This window comes from Phyllobates terribilis, unplaced genomic scaffold (assembly GCF_046119375.1).
Source record: "Phyllobates terribilis strain yellow unplaced genomic scaffold, ASM4611937v1 Scaffold_5__5_contigs__length_657084704, whole genome shotgun sequence".
Classification (NCBI taxonomy): Eukaryota; Metazoa; Chordata; class Amphibia; order Anura; family Dendrobatidae; genus Phyllobates; species Phyllobates terribilis.
This window is the reverse complement of record NW_027362765.1, coordinates 245,514,038-245,541,071: the sequence shown is the minus strand read 5'-3', so window position 1 is coordinate 245,541,071 and position 27,034 is coordinate 245,514,038. Positions and strand designations below refer to the sequence as shown.

The 27,034-nt window shown below is 44.5% G+C and overlaps 1 protein-coding gene across 1 annotated transcript in view; it reads right to left on the bottom strand.

Annotated features, from left to right (window-relative positions):
* Positions 1–427: 427 nt before the first annotated feature.
* MGAT5B (alpha-1,6-mannosylglycoprotein 6-beta-N-acetylglucosaminyltransferase B) overlaps positions 428–27,034 on the bottom strand; it is a 145,929-nt gene continuing 119,322 nt past the window's right edge. Inside the window, exons 15-19 of the mRNA XM_073683975.1 lie at positions 23,225–23,371; positions 20,325–20,441; positions 9,697–9,771; positions 8,947–9,209; positions 428–1,760 (exon numbers count right to left, since the gene is read on the bottom strand). Coding sequence (XP_073540076.1) covers positions 1,562–1,760; positions 8,947–9,209; positions 9,697–9,771; positions 20,325–20,441; positions 23,225–23,371 — 801 coding nt within the window. The 3' untranslated portion in view covers positions 428–1,561. The remainder of the gene's footprint in view (positions 1,761–8,946; positions 9,210–9,696; positions 9,772–20,324; positions 20,442–23,224; positions 23,372–27,034) is intronic.

Sequence of the window (27,034 nt, the reverse complement as noted above, 5' to 3'; positions counted from 1 at the left end):
GCCTGTGGCACTGCTGAGGTGTTATGGAAGCCCAGGTTACTTTGATAGCAGCCTTCAGCTCGTCTGCATTGTTGGGTCTGGTGTCTCTTATCTTCCTCTTGACAAGGTCAGACGAGTTTGCTGACCAATCAAGCACAGTGATACTGTTGTTTTTAAACCAGGTATTGGTACTTTTGGCAGTGTGGTCTGGTGCCAAGTCCTGCTGGAGAATTAAATTTCCATCTCCAAAAAGCTTGTCGGCATAGGGAGGCATGAAATGACCTTTTGTGGCTTACCCTCCTTGTGGAGTGTGTCAATGACTGCCTTCTGGACATCTCTCAAGTCAGCAGTCTTCCCCATGATTGTAGAGCCTACTGAAACAGACTAAGGGACCTTTTTAAACGCTTAGAAAGCCTTTGCAGGTGGTTTTTATTAATTATTCTAATTTACTGAGATAAAGACTTTTGTGTTTTCATTGGCTGTAATCCATAATCAGCACATTAACAAAAATAAACACTTGAAATAGATCACTCTGTTTGTAATGACTCTATATAATATATGAGTTTCACTTTTTGTATTGAAGAACTGACATAAATAAAATTGTTGATGATATTTTAATTTTGTGAGAAGCACCTGTATGTTGTATTTTAAAAACAGGGTTTTATTAATTGTCTTTTTTTGTTGCATTCTTGGTGGGGGCGATGAACTATAAGATGGTAATGTGCAATGAGACCAAGTTTGATACATATGAGCCCCATTAAATAAGCTTCGCTTGTTGTCCATCTTTAATCTCCAATCAAGTAACATCAATTCTGTTTCACCAATTCAGTCTTTGTTAACATAAATATTTAAAATAGAGAAATCCTATTGCTCACGCGAATCCTTTTCACAAATTCCAGTTTAATTGGAAGTATCAGCTTTAGAAAAAAAGTGCATATATCTCTACCCCATTGCCCATTCCTGCCACTGTGGCTTAAAATACATTACTTTCATGAACTTCACATTTGTTCCAAATGATTTATTAATTTAAATCCCCAAACATTTGATAGTATTTTTGTTCTCTCTTTATCTTGTAAAAAAATCATATTGTCACATTGTTAATGTTCAGAAATGGAAGTGATGTCCCTTCTAGAAGTCATTGGGTTGGCACTGGCTGTACCATGCTACCTGGCACCGAGACCATATTAATTATGTGTAGTTCCAAAATATTGCAGTTCGAGCATGCCCTCTATGCTTGATCCTCTCTTGACACCTTTCATCTCAGTTCCAACTGGTTGGTCATTGTTGTTGTCTTGTTTTATCTTCATTGTGCTTTACTTATAAAAATGTAGTCAACTCTTGATCAAAAACCATAAGAGGACATGGAGATAATTACGTGGCTCCAAGAAGTATTACACTTGTTGTGTGAGTGTATATTATGCTCACTATTGCTTTATGCTGCAGCATAAAACTTTGGGCAGAGATTCCAGTCTGTATACTCAATTATAAAGGTACAGTAGGACCTCTACATGCAGCAGTCAGTATGATCAGTAGTTGGAAGTTTAATGGAGACAGTTATCACTTTAATGGACAACCAATGGAATCACGAGCAGTGCTTGCACAGAGCAATCTGTCCACGACGGTAGTCTCTACATGGGCACAGCCTCCGGAACTTTGTGCTTTGTCCTGAACAGCTAAAGAGTAGTGGCTCCCTCTGAAGATAGCATTCCCGGACAGAAGGTGACACGGCTGGGTACAAGTGGCTCATAACAGATTCTGTGCTCTCACACTGGGCTCCAAGCCTTTGATGACAAGATGACATGAGATTATACATATGATATGCACACATAGTATATCAAACAAAAGTATCTGTGAATCTACCAATGGCATCTAATCTGCCACACACATTACATAGAAATAAGCCAAAATGATTGCCTGAAAAGTTTACAAAATGTGATATGTATCACATTCCAAGTGATTAGATTGTTTCCATTGTAAGAGAAAGTGGTCATTTAGTACATTAAAATGGAGTGTTCAACCTGACATGTCTTTGGGGAGATTGGTTGTAAAAACAATCTGTTGTAGTCCAATATGGCAAACAATCACATAATAAATCTGGACTATCTGGGGGCAGATATGTAAATATAGATATTTTAAAGAACACCTTTCACATCACCACCCATGAAATCACAGTTTTGGGTATCAGAAAAAAAAGATAAATCTTAGTACTGTGTTAGCCAGTAGATAGAAAAATATTAAGGTTTAAGAGTCCTCAGTGGTTGATACATTTTAATGGCTAACTGAAAAGATGGTAACAAACTGCAAGCTTTCGAGACTAATCAGGTCTATTCATCTATGCCTGATGAAAAGACTTGAGTAGTCTCGAAAGCTTGCAATTTGTTACCATCATTTCAATTAGCCATTAAAATGTATCAACCACTGAGGACTCTCAAATCTTAATATTTTTCAGTTCTGGGTATTAGCATTATTCTTTTCAATGGGGTGATTCCAACACAGTCTGATGCTGTCAGCACTGATTGGAGAGTACTAGACTGGCCGAATCATACTGTCCATACTGGCAGACCATGCATGGAGTTAAAGCCCAGATTCAAGTGCCATAAATTTATGGCGCTTGGTCATTAATGAGTTAAACATCCTCCACCCTCTTTGTGAGGCTACAATAAGTAGTGGAAGCAACACAATCTCATGTTACCACCTGGTCAATGAACAAGACTAACGAGACTAATTTTCCCAACTGCCCTTTGAAAAATTAAGACGCTCTTACACAACCATGGATACAAAAACGTGCATTAAATAATTCTATAACTGGACTAGTGGAATTGGGACATAATGTTACCATTGTACAAAGCATTATTACACCCTCATCAGAAATATGCATTTTGGTTCTGGGCACCAGTTCATAGAAAAGTAAAATCCCTAAGCCCTACTCTCAGGAGAAGAAAAAACAAAATATCCGAAAGAGATAAACCTTCTTTACATCAGAGCTGTGAATTTTTGGAACAGTCTACTTCAGGAGCTGGTAATAGCAGGAGCAGTTTATGGCTTCAAAAAAGGCTTAGATCATAAGAAAGAACAAAATAATATTTATACTTATGTAAATGTAGAGAATTTTTGTCAGAATGTTGATCCAATCTGATCGCCACTTGGGATCAGGAGTTTAGCTTTTCTTTTTTAAAGTCGATTTTTTTCATGCCTTATGGATTTTTTACTTTTTTTTGGATCAATATTGGGAAACAAATTTCTGCAGTTCTACCTACACCCCCTCTCTTCTAGCATGTCATCTTATATTCCGTGCTTGAACTTGATAAGCATGTACGGTATGTTTTTTCTACTAAGTAACAATGTACCAATTAGTTTTAGTAAAATGTCTCATGGCTTCTGTAGTTAATTTTGTTGATTCTTTGACCATTTTATACCATGACTTACAATTAAGTCTTTTAGTTGAGTATTTTCTATTTTTTCTTCTATTCACAAAAATAATCTGCTAAACAGACTTTATTGTCAATCATTATATGTTCCTAAGGTCTGCCAGTTGCAAAGTCTATTTTTCCTCTTTGTAATCTACTATAAGGGCTGAATGTTTTCACTATGAGTTCCCCAAGCACACAATATTTTCTGGGAACTGAGAGGCTCTAAGATGTTCTTCTTGTCCTTTTAAGATTGTTTCTGACATATTTTGAGCACACAAACACAGAGGTAATGTTTTGGGATTTAGCAGATATAGAGATTACATCTTCTTTCATAATTTCAGTGTTTTGTACCTGTCTAAGATCTATATTAAAAACAGTTTCTGAGAAAAGCGCAACATTTGACAGTAGATGAACTTTATTATAAGACTTTTCTTAAATAAATATCATTAGTGTTAAGAATACCTGCCATGGAGACAATCGTCCTCCGGTTTCCAGACTGCTCCGCTGGTCTGTCCGCGCTAGTGACGGAGCTTTCGCGCACTGGGTGGTGCGACTACACACAGTGGTGCCTCCTGTGTGGAAGTGGTGAGCCAGTGGTGGGAATGTGCGCACCCTGCTGTACAGGTGAGCATGGAGTGGCTCCCTGGACATGGCCGGGAGGAGTCCATCACCTGATTATTATCCGTTGATTGGGCTGGCTGCGTAAGGCCTGCTTCTAATTCAATTCAGTGCTATTTATTCAGTTCCCTTGCGTAGTGGTATGGTGAGTGCTTCCTGGTTGGGTTCTGGTTACTTCTCAATAGTTGCTAATGGATTTTATTGGTTATTCTTTATTAGCTTATGTCCCAGGGTTTCCCTTTGGTTTACAATTGGGTTTTATGCTGCTAGCTTTGGATTTACTCTTGTAGCTGACTCTACATCATCCGCGTCACCAGACGCCAGCTATACTACTACAGCAGTCTGGGAAGTGCTCTGTAAAGCCCCTCTCCCATTCGGCAGTGGATGAAAAATATCCCGGCACTTAAGGACTTGCCTAGCAGTGGTGGCTTGCGCAAAGTGCAACTGTGACTGCGCTGGTCCGATGAGAGTCGCTACAGAGTAGTTATTCCTGTGGATAACATAATAAACAGCCTTTAAAAAATATAAAAAATGGACCTGGTCAAGCAGCTTGCTGACCAATTGCAAGTTCTCGTGGAAATGTTCCAAGATCTGGCTAATAACGTGGGTCAGCCTAGTCAAACCATTGCTCATGGAGTCCTGACGGCGCAGCAGTTTTCTGATTCTATTTGTACCATAGCAGGCACCCCTGTAGAACCTAAAGTTCCCCTTCCTGATCTTTTTGGGGGGAATAGTAAGCAATTTACTAATTTTAAGAGGAGTTGTAAACTCTATTTTCTATTCCGTCCAGTATCCTCTGGGGATGAAAAAACTCAGGTTGGCCTCATAATTTCTCTCCTCAGAGGGGTCCCTCAGTCATGGGTCTTTTCATTACCACCAGACTCGCTCACTCCTTCATTGGTTAATGATTTTTTTGAGGCCATGGGGAAAATATATGATGAACCAGACCGTGCAGCTTTAGTCCAAACTCAGGGCTCCATACCAGGCAGACCTCACTGTGGAGGATTATTGCTCAACTTTCGGAGATGGTCTATAGAAACGGGGTGGAATGATGCCTCTCTCCACAGTACATTCCTGACTGGTTTGAATGATCACAGGTTAAAGTTATGCTGGTCCATCACTCTCCCCAGGGTCTCTTGAAGCTGCCATGGTTTTAGCGGTCCGTCTGGACAGGAGAAGACGAGAACGGCTTTGGGAAAAATTATCCTCTGGATGGGATCTACCCCCTCTCTCTGTATTCCCAGACTTGCCTAGTAGTGGTGGCTTGAGCAAAGTGCGACTTCGCTTTTGCTGGTCCAATGCGAGTTGCTACAGAGTGGTTATTCCTGTGCATAACAATTAGATAATTAGATGATTTCTCTCAGTATTATAGAAATGCATATTTTAGTTTTACTTTACCATAGAGAGCTCAAAATCGAATGAGATTCTCTTCTCTGGGAGGTTCCAACTGTGAAGGAGAGAGCTGAAGATATATAGCATCTGAATGGTAAATTGAGATTGGTGCTTAGATCTACAGGATTTAGGGTGGATTCAACAGTTCACCTGTTTGGTCATTTTGTCAAGTCGTTAGTTCATTGAACACAATGGGAGAATCAATTAACTTATTTTTCTCATTTTTTAGTCTAACCAAATACACAAATATAGTGAGTCAATTCACCAATGCATCACAATGTGCATTGAATCAGTGAAACATAAATCATGGAAAAAAGTACCTCACCTTTAAATAAGAGCCTAAGCTTTACTTCACACTGAATATTGTTATATAGCAGACAGGTAGTAAGATGTCTCTGTGTATTTTGCAGACCAACTAAAGGAAGAGGACAAAGCTGCTTATAAAGGGTAAATCTGTTAAAAGGATGGCACAGCTGCTTGTAAATGCTTAATGTGAGTCTCTTTCTACATACTATACTTACTTCTTCTATCATTCCACTCCTGCTGCTCCACAATACACAGAAATCCATCTTACATTGCAACATAAACTACATTCAGCATGAAGTAAGATACTCTCCCGTGTTTACATTCTGGACTTAATTATTCTTCCCACCACATAATGCCATTTCTCAACTCAGAAGCCGTCAAATTGTGAGACAAAGGAGAATCAGACTTGAGCTGCCTTTAGTCTCTTTCTCGTAAAAAGAATGTATCATCCTTAAATGAATTATTGTTTAAATCAGGTTTTTGTGCTTTTTATAAAAAATTGTGGCAATAGGTTTTTCTGTCATCTCTACCTGCATTAAAAAATAAGGAAGAATTACAATGACAGGTAACCTGTATAAACCAATGATAACACAGGATCCACCATTCACAATAGACAATGTTACAAATAACTCTGGCTTCCTCCCTTGACCTTTGCATATGCTCATCACATTTTTCAATACAAAAGATAGGGTCTGAGTTAGCCTATTGCTGCTCAAATACATGTGGATTTCCTAAAATAACAAGAAGTATGAGTCTAAAATAGCCTGGGTGGCAAATGTGAACATTGCACCAAATCACTATTTATATAAAAAAATATAGTGTGACAAAAGTCAAAAGTAAATACACAAAATAAAACTAGATTTAACACAAAAAAAGAATTTAAAACAATAAAACATTTTTTTGATGATACATTCCTTTTAAATGCCTAGGGTTTTTAAATGTGCTAGTTTATTAATGTACAATGGAAATATTTGAGAAAGATTAATATTTGGCCTTCTTTTACTTTATGAGGTTTCTTGGGAGGTGATAAGTCTTTAAAAGTGGTGTATTTTGCCCCAATTTAATTAAGGGAATTATTGTAAAACAGCACATCCCTGAATTAGTAACTGTTTTAAATTTTGGATTGTCCATTTGTTCCATAAAACAAAGTCAAAAGCAAACAATTCTTGATTAAAGATAATTGATATTTAAAAACAAAGAACAAAGACAAGATGGTTGATCATATTTCTTTTATAAAAGTAAATCTTTCACCAGGTTTTGCTCCCCTATTGTCTGATTTTCTTTAAGCAATAAGGCATATTATCAATACTGATTGCTATAGGAAACTACTCCAGATTAATTTTTCACCTGTTTTGATAAATCTTTCCAAACGTGTTTTTTTTCTATCAAGTCTATGAATTCTTAAGAATAACTTTTTATTCTAAAGAATGATGCACTTTTTTTTTGCTCACGTCATCTCTATTTACTCACTCTGTTGATGCCAATTCTACTGCCTTCACCTTGACTGAAGAAACATTTCCTATGACAGTGTGATCCACAATTAGTTCCTGCTTCTATGACCTAGATGTACAGATCTCAAATGGGCTGTTCCCTATGGGATACTTTGAGAATGCAAGAAAAATGAGGACTTTTTCTTTAAAGCCAATTGTTACATCCAAGTAAACTTCAAATAACATGTCTTCACATAAGAGTAGGTTTTCTTTCATCCTCCTCTTTGGAGATGTAAAAAAATAATGATAAAAAATCTTTTCCAGATCAGTAGAACCTACGTTCTGTATGAAACGTAACAATCGGCTTTGAGTCATACAGAGATCTTTCTGCAGTGCGGACGTCTTTGAGCTTTAGATGCCGCTGTGTCTAACCCGTTGTGCCATACTGTTCCATCTCTTCTATACAAACACTCTAACTTATGAGACATTAGTAGAATTGTGCACAGATCCAAAAACATCACAGTCAAGTTTTCTTTATGTACAAGAAACTCTTAACTCTCACTTTGGAAATATCTTGTTTCGAAACATTCCTAGAATATACCCAAAATTAGCTATAATTTCAGGGGGCACTTTTGTTCTCATCAGGCATATTAAAAAAGATTAGGTAGGTAGCATTAGACTTATATAGTCATGGAAACTTACTTCAAAGCTGAGTAGTAAGACTAATGTGAACTTTTCAGATAAAGACATAAATCATTTAGTAAGTGTCATATAGACATTAGGGAACAGTTATCTTCAAGAAAAGACGATTTATAGTATAAAGTTGGACAAATGCAAAATATATCGGTCATATACCAGAAAGGTTTCTTCCGCAACTCTGGAAAGTAAAAAAAAAAAAGTACTTTTTTTTTCAATAATGGGTGAGATTACCATCTTCCAGACACTGGTGCCATGAACAAAATGATCTGACTGGTCAAGATCCAGCCTTACCAGCCTAAAAGAAGACAATTATTTTCCACACATGAAATTGATGGCAGATTTCAAGGATTTTCCCAGAAACTGCCCACATTACACATCCCTTAATGTATGATAATTTTCTAGCAATGTAGAGGAAAGGTAGTTGCCCCATAATTCTTTTTTTTGTGATGATGTTGGTATGAAAAAAAGGTTCTAGAGGAATCAAGTATGTCAAATTGTAAGGTTAGAAGAGAAACAATAGGTGCGTTGTCTGTGCTCCTGAAGGAGATCCGAAAGAATGGTCCAGGATACAAAGTAGACTTGATTCGGTTTTATCATCAGCGCATTTCGAAGTCTCCAGACCTCTTCATCAAGATATAACTACATACAAAAGGGTAATTATATCCTGATGAAGAGGTCTGAAGACTTCAAAATGCGTTTATAGTAACAACACATCAAGTCTACTTTGTATCCTGGACCACTCTTTGGGATCTCCATCAGCAGCGCAGACAACCTAGCTATTGTTTCTCTTCTAGCATTTCAATGTTTTTTTAAACTGTGGGAATGTAGTAGCTGGCAAATTTAAGCTTGATCCTTGTGTGATACACAACTTTACCAGGTGCGCAATTCCCTTTTGTCCTTTATCATCGGATAAGACCCTACTGTGTTTTTGCTCCCCAGGTTTTTCCTAAATTGTAAGGCTAAATAATTCATTAGTGAAACTTGAAGGGGAATGGATTGAAGCAGAACAAAACATCCAGAATTTGATGGCAATTTAGGTGGAAAATGTAAGCTAAAACTCATTTATTCATGGTTAGTAGACGTGATATGACATAGGACTGTTGTATACTTACTGTTCCAGAACATTTTGTCTGTTGATGATGCTGAAGAACGTGGGCTCACATACCAAGTCATGATCCCAGCATGAGCTTGTGCAGGACTCTCCTTCTGCAGATAACCATACTTGCATAGCCGTGACAGGGGGCCACATGGATGGAGGAGGTTCGCTCGGTGACCAGACCAGGTGGGTATGATTGATGAGAACCAAGGAGGAGGGAAGATGAACCTGGGATGTATTAAGAAGAATAGGCAAGGGCAAAGGAGGAGAGCAAAACTCCTGGATGTGATTCATATTGGATATATAAAAATTAAAAAATAAGTGATTAAAAAAAAATAAAGGGAAAGCGGCAAAAATGTGAAAAAATAGAAGAAAAAAGTATTTAGAAGATATAGGATCACAGAATAACAGAATGTTATCATGAGGAAATGGAGGATAATGAAGGATGGAAAAGGAAACAGAGACAGAAAAGGAATTTAAAGCACATTCAGCTCCATTATGCTCTGATAGGCATTATCTGTAATGAACATTTCCAGCAAATTGGAGTATGCTAATACGTGTGGTCTGCAGACAGCCATCAAACTGTCGGATTTTCATTGATTTAACAATTTAGTGTTGTAGTATGGCGCACAGTTCACTGAGGGTCACCACTGGAGCAGAATACATTCACCAAGTATTTAATAGGAGTAAAGGAAGCTTTGCCTGTTTTCTGGATTGTTGAAGGGATGTAATAACAAGACCCTATATCTGCTGATTGGCAACTTACTTGGTGCTGGATGTAGGCATGGAGTCTCTGCAGCATCCCTTCGCTTGTAAACTCATAGGGTAGGTACGGTTCAATCTATGGAAAGGGCAATGAACAGATTTGTTATAGGTTATGCCTTGTAGACAAAGCTGACTACATCACACTCTCTGGCTATAAAATCCATTACTGTTTGTTAACAAGGGAGCATGACTCATAGGAGACTCACTGCATCTCTTAATAGCAGACATTTAACATCATGCTATGTGAGTTCTGACAAAATTGTGTACATGTATGTATGTCCTACAGCAGAAAACATATTCACCAAATATGCTAAAGGACCGAGTTGTTTCTACATAGCGACATTACTACAGCAACACAAGGCTAGCCCCCATTCACCAGGGGTAATAAACAGAGAATATTAGGGTTCTGCTTCCATGACTGCAGCTTTTCTCTCCTCATCACATTGTCTAATGAGTTCCCTTGGGCCTCGTCCCTGAGCTCAGTGATATACTATTATTCTTCTGCACAGAACCTTCCAGATAATGAGACCTCTTTCTCGGCTTCTCAGGAATATTGGCTGTTAAACCACTCGCAACTGACACCTCTACGGCTCAATGACCTCAAATTGAAGCATTAGCCAGACCTCAAACCCCCACCCCTCCGTCCCTTCTGTCCTCCCTCCAGCCAGTTACAGATCTATTTTTGCCAAAGGGAATGCATTAAAAATCTATCTAATCTGTCTATCTATCTGTCTATCTATCATTATCATGCTAAGAATATCAGAACCATGGGCCAGGCCACAGAAAGAGGAAAGGGAACCCAGCAGCTTGTTGTAGGAACGGGTTTGGTGAAATTCATGCACCAAGAGGAGCACCATTACTATGTGGGGCCTAAAGGAGGCACTATTAATGTTTGTTGGCACTGTTATGCTCTTGTATTGTGAAATATTGGTAGTAAAGGTCTTGGTATATTGTATTTTTGCATTAACTGCATTACTAATAATAAACTATTTGTTTCCTATATAGTAACGATTTAATTAACTAAATTATTTAGGGGTGTATATATAAAAGTTGTCTTATAGCTACATTGTCTTTGTTAACAAGCTGTTGGCGAAGGCTAAGGTGCTAAATTTGCCATAGGGGCAATGAACTTCAGCTACATCTATGTCTATTTCTATTATCAAGACATGTCATTTCAAGTCCAGTTTTAGATTATCAATAATGTATCTGTAGTGCCGGCGTCCCTGCCCTCTGCTAGGCAGGGACGCTGTTCCCCTCACCGCTCTGCTCCGTGCCCGGCGTCCCTCTCCCGCTCTGCTGGCAGCGCGCGCTCCTTCCCGGCCACTGTGCTTAGGGCGCGCGCGCGCGCCCTCCCTCTTAAAGGGGCCACGCGCGCCGTCCTAAGGAGTCCCCGGCCAATGGCCGGAGGACTTTACCATATATAAGGCACCTCCTCCAAAATGGAGGTGCCCGAGCAATGTTGTTGCACCGTTCTACTCTGCTTCAGCCCTCAGGTCCCGTTGCCAGTTACCTGCCAGTTACCTGCCAGATTCCTGCCAGCTTGCTGTCCTAATCCTGCCTGATTTCCTGTTACCTGCCTGCCTGCCTGAGGTCCGACGGTCTGCCTTACAACTCCGGTCAGTCTGTCTAAGGACCAACTTGCCCGCTCACCTGGGAGCGCACATCAGCTACCTGCCTGCTTGCCTGAGGTCCGACGGTCTGCCTTACAACTCCGGTCAGTCTGTCTATGGACCAGCTTGCCCGCTCACCTGGGAGCGCTTCTCCGCTACCTGCCTGCTTGCCTGCCCGGAGGCTCCGCTGTCACGTGCTGTGACCACCAGCTATTCCAGACTCTTGCCCGCTCACCTGGGAGCGCTTCTCCGCTACCTGCCTGCTTGCCTACCTGGAGGCTCCGCCGTCACGTGCTGTGACCACCTGCTATTCCAGAGACTCTCGCTTGCTCACCTGGGAGCACACATCCTCCATCTGCCTTGCTAGCCTACCTGGAGGTTCAGCCATCACAGGTCGTACCTACCCCTTACCTAGAGACTGCCCCGGTCACTTGCCGTGACCTCCAGCCCGTTCTTCCAGAGACTGCCCCGGTCACTTGCCGTGACCTCCAGCCCGTTCTTCCAGAGACTGCCCTGATCACTTGCCGTGACCTCCTGCCCGTACACCCAGAGACTGTCCCGGTCACCTGCTGTGACTGCCTGCCTGGTCGCCACCCGCTCCCTTACAAGGACCGCTCCCTTGTATAGTAGCCCAGAGGTTCCGCCTCCCAGACCCGTTACAGTTTGCTCGGGCCATGGAACCCGGTGGCACCCAAGCTCCCTCGCTCTCGGACCTGTGTCATGAACTGTCCCGTCAAAGGTCCCAACAGGAGTCCATCCTGGGTCACCTGCGGAATGTCAATACTCGCCTGGACACTCTGACTGTTCCACCAACAACCTCCGCCAGTGCCATGTCTCGCAATCCGGCAGCTCCGCTGTCCACTAACACCATGATATCCTACCCCGGACCTCGGCTTTCTGCACCTCCTCGCTTCGGAGGCGACTCAGCCCAGGCTCGGGGCTTCATAAATCAGTGCACCCTGCACTTTGAACTATTGTCCCACCAGTTTAACTCCGACCGAGCCAAAATTGCATTCATCATGTCCCATCTCACCGGGGAGGCCCTGGCCTGGCTAAATCCTCTATGGGAGAGAGGAGGCCCCCTGGTGTCCAACTTGCCTGCTTTTCTCACGGCTTTCCGGAAAGTCTTCGACGAACCCGGACGGAAGACCTCATCCGCATCATCGTTGCTACGCCTCCGTCAGGAAAGTCTCACCGTGGGCCAATATGCCATACGGTTCCGTACCCTTGCCTCGGAGCTGGCCTGGGATAACGACGCTCTGGTTTCCGTCTTCTGGGAGGGTCTGTCCGGCCGTATTAAAGATGAGCTTGCCGGTCGGGACATTCCTACCACTCTCGATGACTTAATAACTCTTGCCACCCGGATTGACCTACGGTTCCAGGAGCGTGCCAGAGAGGTCACCCGTGAGAGGTTACCACGTCTAGCTCCTACTTTTCAGAAACCCGTCACTCCTTCTGTCTCTAACCAGGTACACCCTCCTAAGCCTATGCAGGTCGACCAGACCAAGATGGTCAAGACCCGTCAGGACTTACGCCGTGCCGAGGGGACCTGCTTCTACTGTGGCAGTAAGGAGCACCGGATCCGTGCCTGCCCGGAGAGGTCGGGAAACGCCTGTGTCTAGGTTCGCTCAGAGAGGTCCACCTAGACAAGAATAAATCCTCTCCATCCCTGCTGTTGTCAGTTTCAATCGTCTACGGGGAGAACCGTTATTTCGAACTAGCCCAACTGGACTCTGGAGCAGCCGGGAATCTTATTTCACAGTCCCTGGTAGAGAAATACCGCATCCCCACCAAACCTCTGGCTGTACCCTTGTCTGTTGCTGCCGTGGATGGGGGGCTCTTACCACGCCCCATCCAACTCATCACCGAATCCATTACTCTGCAGGTGGGAATGCTGCATTCTGAAAGTATCTCCTTCCATGTTCTGCCTGGACTCTCTCACGCCCTCTTGCTAGGCCTACCTTGGCTCCAGAAACATGCACCCGTTCTTGACTGGCAGACCGGAGAAGTCCTTCGCTGGGGACAGGGCTGCCATAAGACCTGTCTGGTTCCCGTTCATCCCGTCCGTCCTTCTCCTACCCCAGCTAATCTACCTGGACTTCCGATTCCTTATTGGTCTTATGCTGATGTCTTTAATAAAAAGGAGGCAGAGACACTACCCCCTCATAGACCATACGACTGCCCTATCGACCTGTTACCTGGTACTTCTCCTCCCCGTGGGCGTATTTATCCATTATCCGCTGCTGAGACCTGGTCGATGTCCGAATATATTGAGGAGAATCTGGCCAGGGGATTCATCCGGAAATCTACCTCCCCGGTGGGAGCAGGCTTCTTTTTCGTCAAAAAGAAGGACGGCTCTCTCCGTCCCTGTATAGACTATAGAGGCCTTAACCAGATCACGGTGAAGAATAAGTACCCCCTTCCGCTCATTCCGGAGTTATTTCATCGTCTGAGGGGGGCTAGAATCTTCACCAAACTGGACCTCCGTGGGGCGTACAACCTGGTTCGTATCCGTCAGGGGGATGAATGGAAGACGGCATTCAACACCCGGGACGGCCACTATGAATATCTGGTAATGCCCTTTGGCCTCTGTAACGCTCCTGCCGTCTTTCAAGAGTTGGTCAATGACATCTTCCGGGACCTTCTCTACTCCTGCGTAGTGGTGTACCTGGACGACATCTTGCTCTTCTCTCCGGATCTCCAGACTCACCGGAGGGATGTTCGTCAGGTCCTGCTCAGGCTCAGGCAGAACCATCTCTACGCTAAATATGAGAAGTGCCTCTTTGAGCAGACCTCGCTTCCGTTTCTGGGCTACATTATCTCTCAGACCGGCCTACAAATGGATCCTGAGAAACTGTCTGCCATCGAGAAATGGCCCCGACCAGAGGGGTTGAAGGCTATTCAACGGTTCCTGGGCTTCGCCAACTATTACCGCCTCTTCATCCCGTACTTCTCTTCCCGGACTGCCCCAATTTCCGCGCTCACCCGTAAGGGTACTAATCCCAAAGAGTGGCCGCCCGAAGCAGAGGAGGCCTTTCTTTCCCTAAAACAGGCCTTCTCTTCCGCCCCGGTGCTGCATCGCCCGGACGGCAACAAGCAGTTCTTCCTGGAAGTTGACGCCTCCTCCTCTGGAGCCGGAGCGGTACTTACTCAAAAATCATCTTCCGGGAGAATGGTAACTTGTGGCTTCTTCTCCAAACTCTTCTCCTCTTCTGAGCGCAACTATTCCATAGGAGACCGAGAGTTATTGGCCATCAAGCTGGCGTTGGAGGAGTGGCGTTACCTACTCGAGGGGGCTCTTCATCCGGTAATAATTTACACTGACCACAAGAACTTGGCTTACCTCCAGCATGCCCAGAGACTTAACCCGCGCCAAGCCCGGTGGTCCTTGTTTTTTGCTCGCTTTGATTTTGTTCTTCATTTTCGCCCGGCTGACAAAAACGTCAAAGCAGACGCCTTGTCCCGATCCTTTCTGGTGTCCGATCTCGAGGAAGAACCTAAACATATCATCGATCCCGCCAGAGTAATGCAGGTGGCTCCCATGAGTCTAAATCGTCTCTCTCCCGGTAAGACGTTTGTTTCAGTACCTGATCGGGAGAAGATCCTACACTGGGGCCATTCGTCTAAACTAGCTGGCCACGCCGGTCAGAAAAAGACCCTCCAGCTTATTGCCCGGCACTATTGGTGGCCTACCTTGCACAAGGACATAATAGACTTTGTTTCTGCCTGTGTGTCCTGCGCCCGCAACAAAGTCCCGAGACATCTGCCAGCCGGACGCCTCCTTCCGCTTCCTGTACCTGCTGCCCCCTGGCAGCATATAGCAATGGACTTTATAACTGATCTCCCCGTCTCTGCCGGTTGTACGGTCATTTGGGTGGTCGCTGACCGCTTTTCCAAGATGGCTCACTTTATTCCCCTGCCAGGCCTTCCGTCTGCACCCGAGCTGGCTAAAGACTTTATCCGCCACATCTTCCGTCTTCATGGCCTGCCCCTCCACATCGTGTCGGATCGTGGGGTACAGTTCACCTCACGTTTCTGGAGAGCCACTTGTAAACTACTAGACGTCACCCTGGATTTCTCTTCCGCTTACCACCCACAGTCCAATGGTCAAGTGGAGCGGATCAATCAGAACCTGACCAGTTACCTCCGGCACTTCGTTAATGCCCACCATTCTGACTGGGTGGATCTCCTACCATGGGCCGAGTTCTCTTATAATAATCACGAGAGCGAATCCTCCTCCAAATCCCCGTTTTTTGTAGTCTTTGGTCAGCATCCTCGGATTCCTTTTCCTGTCTCCACCTCTGTGGACAACCCGGCTGCGGAATCTCTCGTTAGCAAATTTTCCTCCATATGGGAGAGTACCCGGTCCGCACTCCTTCTGTCATCCGAGCGTATGAAAAGACACGCTGACAAAAAACGCCTGGATCCTCCACAATTTCGTCCAGGAGATAAAGTCTGGCTCTCATCTAAATATGTTCGACTCAAGATACCTTCTTACAAGTTAGGGCCTCGGTTCATCGGTCCTCTGGAGGTCATCAGTCAGATCAACCCGGTGGCCTATAAATTGAAACTCCCGGCCAACTTACGGATCCCTAACTCCTTCCATGTATCTCTCCTCAAACCCGTGGTGCTTAACTCTTTTTCCAAGTCTACAGGTACGCCTCCTGCTCCGGTTTCTGCTGAGGACGAGTTTGAGGTAGAGAACATTCTTGCCACCAAAAGGGTAAGAGGAAAGACCTTTTTTCTGGTAGATTGGAAGGGGTTTGGTCCTGAGGAGAGAACGTGGGAGCCCCGGGAGAACATCCATGCCCCTTTCATCCTAGCTAAATTTCTATCTGGCCTAAAAAAGGGGGGGCCTAAAGGGGGGGGTACTGTAGTGCCGGCGTCCCTGCCCTCTGCTAGGCAGGGACGCTGTTCCCCTCACCGCTCTGCTCCGTGCCCGGCGTCCCTCTCCCGCTCTGCTGGCAGCGCGCGCTCCTTCCCGGCCACGGTGCTTAGGGCGCGCGCGCGCGCCCTCCCTCCCTCTTAAAGGGGCCGCGCGCGCCGTCCTAAGGAGTCCCCGGCCAATGGCCGGAGGACTTTACCATATATAAGGCACCTCCTCCAAAATGGAGGTGCCCGAGCAATGTTGTTGCACCGTTCTACTCTGCTTCAGCCCTCAGGTCCCGTTGCCAGTTACCTGCCAGTTACCTGCCAGATTCCTGCCAGCTTGCTGTCCTAATCCTGCCTGATTTCCTGTTACCTGCCTGCCTGCCTGAGGTCCGACGGTCTGCCTTACAACTCCGGTCAGTCTGTCTAAGGACCAACTTTCCCGCTCACCTGGGAGCGCACATCAGCTACCTGCCTGCTTGCCTGAGGTCCGACGGTCTGCCTTACAACTCCGGTCAGTCTGTCTATGGACCAGCTTGCCCGCTCACCTGGGAGCGCTTCTCCGCTACCTGCCTGCTTGCCTGCCCGGAGGCTCCGCTGTCACGTGCTGTGACCACCAGCTATTCCAGACTCTTGCCCGCTCACCTGGGAGCGCTTCTCCGCTACCTGCCTGCTTGCCTACCTGGAGGCTCCGCCGTCACGTGCTGTGACCACCTGCTATTCCAGAGACTCTCGCTTGCTCACCTGGGAGCACACATCCTCCATCTGCCTTGCTAGCCTACCTGGAGGTTCAGCCATCACAGGTCGTACCTACCCCTTACCTAGAGACTGCCCCAGTCACTTGCCGTGACCTCCAGCCCGTTCTTCCAGAGACTGCCCCGGTCACTTGCCGTGACCTCCAGCCCGTTCTTCCAGAGACTGCCCTGATCACTTGCCGTGACCTCCTGCCCGTACACCCAGAGACTGTCCCGGTCACCTGCTGTGATTGCCTGCCTGGTTGCCACCCGCTCCCTTACAAGGACCGCTCCCTTGTATAGTAGCCCAGAGGTTCCGCCTCCCAGACCCGTTACAGTATCATGTTACTGTCTGGTCAAAGCTTGAAGGGTTATTCCTATGTTCATAAATGGGTATTATTTGATAGTATGATGCGCCCCCTGGGCCGTGGGGTACTCGGTAGCCGGACCGGTCGGTGCTGGGGATGTCACGATGGCAGTGACGCGGTCCGTGACCCAGGGCAGTCAATTAAAGGGAAAGTAATAATAATAATAATAATAATCTTTATTTTTTATATAGTGCCAACATATTCCGCAGTGTTTTACATACATTATCAAAGTAAAAGGGGAATAAAGTTTTTAGAGATAATGTTCGTGACGCCACCTGTGGTATGCGGCTATATGGGGCCGCCGCTGCGGTGCAGATCCACTGAGCTGATGGTGACGCAGCAGAGTTGGTTCAGCTCTCCACAGGCAGAGCTAAGCACCGGGGCAGTGTCGTGCAGGGCTGAGGGCGCAGGTAATGAACAGACAACACATTAATGGCGGTTTCCTCTTAGCTTTACTTGCAGTTTGTCAGAGCAGACTGGGGCATGGGTACTAGCTGGTAGTGGAGGTCCGGGCGGCCTGGAAGCAAGTTGGGGGATCCACCTCGCCAGGTGGAGTTGTAGGCCTTCCCTCTAAGCTAATCTCTTTGGCCCTGCTGCTTGAAGCTATGCTGCGGCCCTCGTCCCTGAGTAAAAACATCTTTTTCCTCACCAGTATGGCAGGCAGCTCGGGCCTTCCTCAAGTGTCGCTCCCACGTGGTGGTGCTGGGCTCTATGGTGCTGCTGTGCCGTCGGGCGTCTGGTGGGGCCAGGAGACCTGCAGTCTCCTGCCCTCCGGATTTAGTTGCTGGGCCTTCAGTGCCCCACAACCACGGACTCCGGTGTCCGGTTCTTCTGCACTTCTCTCCTCTGGGGTGAGCTTGTACACAGCTTCCTTCCCCAGGACCTTCCTCGTCGCTGCCTGACTCCAACTCCCGTCAACTCACTCTTACTAACCCCGCCTCCAGATTCCAGTTGTTAAGGGGAGGAGCTCCCCTTTCTGGTCTGGAGCCAGGAAAGTGTTTTTTTTGGGTATACCTTTTTAGGGGACCCCTCCTTGCTTCCAGGCATGGCATCACCCCTTGTGAGGAAGGCAATGCCACTGTGGCAACCAGACTCCTGGGGTGCCACAATAGCACTTGTAAGTAAAAGAGATTTTGCAACTGTGGCGCCCCTGAGGGTTTAGTCACCACAGGGGTACTGCACCTCAGAACGAGGAGTGGTATCTCCTCTTCCAGATAAGGATGGAGTACCTCACAGGACCCCAACCACACACTCAACACTACACCACTCCAGTTCTATAGGGGGCCTAAAGCACCATAGTGCTGCCCCGGGCCTGAATGGAGGCGTTGGGGGGAACGAAAGTTAGGGGGAACCATGTAGTGAGTGAGGGTGGAGGAAGCACTTTACTTTAGCACCTAATTAGAATCATATATAACTGGAGGCCATTTTAAGAACCGGGTCTTTGGTCGTGAGTCTTTGGGACGGCAGGTCAGCACAAGGCTGCAGCCACCTCAGGGTCCACGGTTCCCGGTCTCAGGCCTCGAGACGGGGGATTGGGGCAGAGTTATAACCGGCTCTGTCCCCGGTCAGAGTCCAACCAAGAAGGCCCAGGAGGGGATCAGAGGAGATAGGCTCCACTGGCGAAAGGATCTCAGGGGGTGCGGACGGAGCGGAGTCACCACCTGCATACCTTAATTCTGGCCCAGCCAGAGAGACCCTGCCGCAAAAGGGGGTACCGGTCCCCAATTATCGGACTTTGCACTTCACGTCTCTGTCGAAAAGTCCGGAGATTTATGTGGATCCCAGGGGGATACGGACAGAGCGGAGTCGCCACCTGTATGCCCTAATCTGAGTTTATCCAGAGGGACCCGGCCTTACGCCACGTTCTCACCACAAGTCACCAAAAAGGGCACCCAGTCGGTCCGGGAACTACACGTTGCCCACAAGGGACATCGCAGTACCCGTACAGGACTCAGTGGGGGACACAAGGCGGGAGAAGTACAACAGGAGAGGAACACTTGAGAGCGGGGGTCCTGTCAAGCGCTCCTGAACTACCTGGAGTGTGCTGAACCCCACCCTGGCGGCCGCAGCTCGCCGTGTGACAGCAGAGAGAAGCTCTGAGCTGAGAAAACGATACCGTGAGTAAAGACTTGGATGACTTCAACTACTGCCTCTGTCTGTTCTTTCCTCCGCGGCTCTGCACCCGCCAGCGCTCTATTCTGCATCCCTCTCTACACTGCCCTGAGGCCCCGCTCCACCTGTGGGGAGCAGCAACAACTAAGCTGCCTGAACACCGGCCTCAGAGGACTATCGCAACGCTGGTGATCCTCCTCAGACACCACGGGTGGCGTCACGAACTTTCCCCTTTCCCATACACCTTTTCCCCCTTCCTTTGCTTTTAAGAGTGACCCCAGGGTACGGCCACCGCGACATCCCCAAAAACCAACAGCAAGGCCCGGGCGCCGAGTCGTTTCCCCATCCCCTGGGCGCGTCACAACTTACTGTCTATTAAAATTTTCAGCCATTCTACAGAAATGTTAACACTTTTCTTTTGTTTACAGCTTGTTGTCTTGGAGACTGACCACTGCTACTACACATCAGAACATGAACAGCACTTACAATTTCAAAATGAAAAAAGCTTGTAAGAACTGTTTTGAAATTGGCCAGGGTCTCTGGAGTTTTTTATTACCTCCTATTCTCGGACTGCTTCAGTGCAATTCTTACAACAGCAGCGGTGGTCAGTTTCCTAGACAATAAGTTGTACACACAAGAAAAGTATTAATATCTAAAATATAGCTGTAAAGTTTAAGAAGCAGTAAATTGCAAAAGTGCTTGTTTTTACTAGCAATATCCAATCATATCCATCTATGATGATAGGAGTAACCCTTTAAATTATCAACAAATGTATCATGTTATAAACATATCCAGTCTTAGATCACCTTAATGGAAAAGTTATTGCTGATAGCAACTAATCAGATTCTATCTTTGCCAGTGAAGGTAATTTTTGTGACTTGACCGGCTGCATGCATAGCTGCTCCATTTTGTGCCAGCTCTGTTTCCTTAAAATACCTTGCTCCTCATGATGGCTTTGATAGCTGCCTCAAACTCCTTTGTGTCATTGTAATCCACTGTTATGACATGAGGCCTCCCAATGGTCATCTCCATGTATGGGTGCTGAGATGAGACCTGCGGAGGAACATGAAGAAAGATTTTCAAAGAAACAAATGATGGTTGATCTGAAAGAACAGTGAGAGTACACATACAGCTTTTACTTAAAAGAAAGCCACATTCTGGCACAATGGATGGGTTACTAAAGACTGTAGTCAAATGACCTAAATAAGAGAAACAATAACATGGGAGTACTTACATTAACAAAAGAGGTTGCTACTAGGCCCATTGTCGTAAAGGGAATCTGACAGCAGGATTTTAACACCCCCCCAAACTGTTCATATGGGCATGTAGCTCTTGCAAAGACAAGCTCATCCATATCTCTAACTAACCAGTCTGTTCTTTCGATTCTGAGAAATCGGTATGCAAATGAGGTTGAAGTGCTTTTGGTGCGTGGAAGCACTTCCCAAGATTCTGCTCTCCCCAGCTGTATCTGTATTCCATGCCCAGCTTGACTGAAAGTTCCTTTGCTTTCTGTCACAAATTCACATACTGTATATACACATGCAGTAAATATACAGTGCTGGCCAAAAGTATTGGCACCCCTGCAATTCTGTCAGATAATACTCAGTTTCTTCCTGAAAATTATTGCAATCACAAATTCTTTGGTATTATTCTCTTCATTTAATTTGTCTTCAATGAAAAAACACAAAAAGAATTGTCCTAAAGCCAAATTGGATATAATTCCACACGAAACCTAAAAAAGGGGGTGGACAAAAGTATTGGCACCCTTTGAAAAATCATGTGATGCTTCTCTAATTCGTGTGATTAACAGCACCTGTAACTTACCTGTGACACCTAACAGGTGTTGGAAATAACTAAATCACACTTGCAGCCAGTTAACATGGATTAAAGTTGACTCAACCTCTGTCCTGTGTCCTTGTGTGTACCACATTGAGCATGGAGAAAAGAAAGAAGACCAAAGAACTGTCTGAGGACTTGAGAAACCAAACTGTGAGGAAGCATGAGCAATCTCAAGGCTACAAGTCCATCTCCAAAGACCTGAATGTTCCTGTGTCTTCCGTGCGCAGTGTCATCAAGAAGTTTAAAGCCCATGGCACTGTGGCTAACCTCCCTACATGTGGACGGAAAAGAAAAATTGACAAGAGATTTCAACGCAAGATTGTGCGGATGGTGGATAAAGAACCTCGACTAACATCCAAACAAGTTCAAGCTGCCCTGCAGTCCAAGGGTACAACAGTGTCAACCCGTACTATCCGTCGACGTCTGAATGAAAAGGGACTGTATGGTAGGATACCCAGGAAGACCCCACTTCTTACCCCGAGACATAAAAAAGCCAGGCTGGAGTTTGCCAAAACTTACTTGAGAAAGCCTAAAACGTTTTGGAAGAATGTTCTCTGGACAGATGAGACAAAAGTAGAGCTTTTTGGCAAAAAGCATCAACATAGAGTGTACAGGAAAAAAAAAGAGGCATTCAAAGAAAAGAACACGGTCCCTACAGTCAAACATGGCGGAGGTTCCCTGATGTTTTGGGGTTGCTTTGCTGCCTCTGGCACTGGACTGCTTGACCGTGTGCATGGCATTATGAAGTCTGAAGACTACCAACAAATTTTGCAGCATAATGTAGGGCCCAGTGTGAGAAAGCTGGGTCTCCCTCAGAGGTCATGGGTCTTCCAGCAGGACAATGACCCAAAACACACTTCCAAAAGCACTATAAAATGGTTTGAGAGAAAGCACTGGAGACTTCTAAGGTGGCCAGCAATGAGTCCAGACCTGAATCCCATAGAGCACCTGTGGAGAGATCTCAAAATGGCAGTTTGGAGAAGGCACCCTTCAAATATCAGGGACCTGGAGCAGTTTGCCAAAGAAGAATGGTCTACAATTCCAGCAGAGCATTGTAAGAAACTCATTGATGGTTACTGGAAGTGGTTGTTCGCAGTTCTTTTGGCTAAAGGTTGTGCAACCAAGTATTAGGCTAAGGGTGTCAATACTTTTGTCCGGCCCTTTTTTGGAGTTTTGTGTGAAATGATCAATGATTTGATTTTTGCTTCATTCTCTTGTGTTTTTTCCTTGCAAGCAAATTAAATGAAGAGAATAATACCAAAGAATTTGTGATTGCAATCATTTTCAGGAAGAAACTGAGTATTATCTGACAGAATTGCAGGGGTGCCAATACTTTTGGCCAGCACTGTACATGCTGTATATATACACATGGCGTACACACACAAAGATAATATATATTATATATATATATATATATATATATATGTATATATATATATATATGTATATATATATATATATATATATATATATATATATATATATATATATATATATATCCCAGCCAATTCTTGGCCATTTATTGGCTGTTGACAAGAGTTATGGTCATTGGGTGGAGAAACTAGAACACTGTACATTTTACTTCATGGGTTAATAATATGTTTCATGATTCCCCACATTCCTTCTTGACAACTTCAGCCTCTTTGGTTTTTCATTTTTCCCAACTCACTGACTCCAATATTAGTAAGTATACATCTGTGTGAATCCGGCTCATTCCCTGACAGTTACTGACTGACACCTCCATTCATCAGAACTCAGTGGGAAATCTTGTCTAATTAATGGAGGTAATTATAATTTTTGTCAGGTGGCTATGATTAATTCCCTAGGCCTGCTGTGCAAAACACAATTTTCAACTTGTGGTTAAATCAATACAAAATCTTCTACTGTATGCCATGGTAATCTTGTAAAATGCCCTATCAGATCACATGGACTGATTGCTGAAGTATTAGTCATTTTTAGATCATGACCAATCTTAATTAAATGTCACGGCCTCCTACCTCTCTGGATGTTGGTTTACCACGGAAAAACTCATGGTTCAGGGAACTGTGTGGTGGATTAAAACGAGGTTGCAGAAACACACAACCATTAGCAACTGCTTCCAAGGGAGCTGGACCTTCATAGGGGAAACCAAAACCTATAAACAACTGAAATACAAAAATACCCAAAAATAAGTCATTAGTGAGGAGATACAGAGTAATCATAAACTACATCTAATTATATAACGGACCCCAATGTGCTGTGCGTGTAGAGAGATACTTTGTGAGCTTGCCCCTTACTCATGTCAGAAATTCTCAACATTCTCCTAAAGTATTTAGAATAAGATCGTTCCTACAAGATTGTTTCCTCAAATGTGAGGAGATATAAGGAGACCATTCCAGAATAGGAACATGAACTGATATTTTACAAGTGCACAGTACTAGGAAGGCTAGTATCTTTTATTTGCCAACTGGTGAAGTTGACAAATCCTCATAGAAAGTTCTTGTGATTATATCTGTCAGTTTCGATTGGTCAGTTTTCCATCGCACACATACATGGGCCATTTTTATCAGAAATGTTTTTGGAATTTTGTAGAAAACGTATATATCTCTAGGAAACTAGGTTCAAAACCAGGTCCTCAGTGCTAGAAGGCAGCAGAAATAACCAGTGATATTCATACTGTGGAAAAAAGAAAAATAGAGGAGCCACATCAGGCTGTTGTCCTATCTTTTGTCCTCCACCCTAAACACTAATTGTTCATTCCGTGATATATCTTGTAGATTGTGAGCCCTAGCAGACAGGATCCTCTCTCCTCCTGTACCAGCCGGTGAACTTGTATTGTTCAAGATTTTTGTACTTGTTTTTTATTATGTATACCCCTTTCACATGTAAAGCGCCATGGAATAAATGGCGCTATAATAATAAATAATAATAATATCTCGCTACAGTACACTAACCAAATAAGATCTATTTTTCTTGTTTTGATTATTCAATATCCAGTGCTTACAGAAAACTATCAAAATATATCCCCTCCGGGAAGACCGATTGTGTCCGGGGGTTGGGAATTTTTTGGAAAGAGTTTGTAAGTACATTGACTCCGTCCTGAAGCCCTTGGTTGAAAATTTACCATCATATATTCGTGATACAGCTGACTTTTTGCAAAAGATTAATCTCCTACATATTGATGAGGGGACATGCTTGGTAACATGTGACATTGAGTTGCTGTGCACGAATATTCGCCACCAAGATGGACTACGGGAGGTGTCATACTACTTGACAATGACAAGGATGACCGTGGGGGAGATCGACTTTGTTTTCAAGCTTTTGGAATTTGCACTTAAGCATTATTTTTTCTTTTTTGGCAGGTCCTTCTACCTCCAGCTCCAGGGAACATCTATGGGGGCGCCATTTGTGCCATCCTATGCTAATCTGTTCTTGGGGCTGTGGGAGAGGGACCTGTTCCTGTCAGATCCTGACCCATCAATGGACTGCGTCCTTTTTTGGGCGCTATGCATCGATGATGTATTCATGATCTGGCAGGGTAATAATGATGAGTTGAAGCAATTCTTCATGAGATTGAATGAGAACGAACTCAATCTTCACCTGACATATAACACAGGAGGGGACACAGTGAGTTTTTTGGATGTGACGGTGAGGCGTGATCCATTGGATATGTTACAAACAGATTTGCTTCAGAAAGAGACTTCAGTGAACTACTTGCTTCACGCCTCATAGTCACACCCATACCATGTGATTAAGTCTGTTTAGATAGGGCAGTTTCTGTGGATTAATAGGGTCTGCTTATCGGACGACGACTTTGAAAAAAGAGCGGTGGAGCTGAAGGACCAGTTTTAGGACCACGGACCACGGTTATAGTAACTGGTCAATAAAACATGCCTATGATAGGGCAAAAAATTCTAAATGCCATGACTTGATGTACAAACCAAAAGGAACACCAATTGAAACAAAGGTCTGCATGATCACAGAATACCACTCACAGTGGAGCCGAATGATGGAATGTATGGATAAATATTGGCCAATTTTATTAAGACTTTGAGACAGTATCTCCCAGAGAGATCTAGTGCTACAGCGAGGCGGGGGAGTTGCTTACGCAATATTTGGGTACGCAGTCACCATGAGGTTAAAAATGAAAGGACATTGCCCTTTGGACAGGTGAGAAGAAATAAATGGGGATGTTCACCTTGTGGTGGCTGTGTGGCCTGTCCTAATATCGAACGGGCCACACAATTCCATTCCTCAGATGGCTCCAAAGAATATGTGATTACTAAGACAATCACATGTTCTACACAGGCAGTGGTGTACTGCGCCACCTGCCCCTGCCCCAAGATATACATGGGCTTGACCATTTGGGCTTTCAAAGTTAGGGTCCGTGAACATATATGGGATATCTTGGGAGCAGGAGAGGTGGAAGATGTAGAGAAATTGCGGACCATACCCAGACATTTTCAGGAAGTGCCACAATTGTGACCCTAAGGGTCTGAGAGTGAAAGGCATTGACTGTATCATGCGGGGTATTCATGGTGGCCCAGTGACTTGTATGCTCGCTCAATTAGAGAATAAGTGGATCGGGACCTTGCAATCCATGTGTCCCCAAGGGCTAAATGAAAACTTGAGTTTCGCTTCATTCCTCTAAACTGTCCTCATCTAATTTTTAACCACACTTATTTATCCTTGTTTTTTATACTGTTTTTTTATTTTTTTCAGTCCATATATTTGCCTACCTGTGTCTTGATCATGTCATCGTGGAGTGTTTGGTGTGGATAAGGATACGGATGGGATGGAGGAGGATGGTTCGCGCTACCCAACCTCATGCTCCGCTAGGACTTGTTGATCTTCCGTCGGGGGCAACCACACTAAGAATGGAATCATATCAGCCCCTATGTGTAAATTAGATCTATATTTTTGTGGTTGTCACAATTATATTTATATATATATATATATATATATATATAGATATAGATATAGATATAGATATAGATATATATACAGTACAGACCAAAAGTTTGGACACACCTTCTCATTTAAAGATTTTTCTGTATTTTCATGACTTGAAAATTGTACATTCACACTGAAGGCATCAAAACTATGAATTAACACATGTGGAATTATATACTGAACAAAAAAGTGTGAAACAACTGAAAATATGTCTTATATTCTAGGTTCTTCAAAGTAGCCACCTTTTGTTTTGATGACTGCTTTGTACACTCTTGGCATTCTCTTGATGAGCTTCAAGAGGTAGTCACCGGAAATGGTTTTCACTTCACAGGTGTGCCCTGTCAGGTTTAATAAGTGGGATTTATTGCCTTATAAATGGGGTTGGGACCATCAGTTGTGTTGTGCAGAAGTCTGGTGGATACACAGCTGATAGTCCTACTGAATAGACTGTTAGAATTTGTATTATGGCAAGAAAAAAGCAGCTAAGTAAAGAAAAACGAGTGGCCATCATTACTTTAAGAAATGAAGGTCAGTCAGTGCGAAAAATTGGGAAAACTTTGAAAGCGTCCCCAAGTGCAGTTGCAAAAACCATCAAGCGCTACAAAGAAACTGGCTTACATGAGGACTGCCCAGGGAAAGGAAGACCAAGAGTCGCCTCTGCTTCTGAGGATAAGTTTATCCGAGTCACCAGCCTCAGAAATCGCAGGTTAACAGCAGCTCAGATTAGAGACCAGGTCAATGCCACACAGACTTCTAGCAGCAGACACATCTCTTCAACAACTGTTAAGAGGAGACTTTGTGCAGCAGGCCTTAATGGTAAAATAGCTGCTAGGAAACCACTGCTAAGGACAGGCAACAAGCAGAAGAGACTTGTT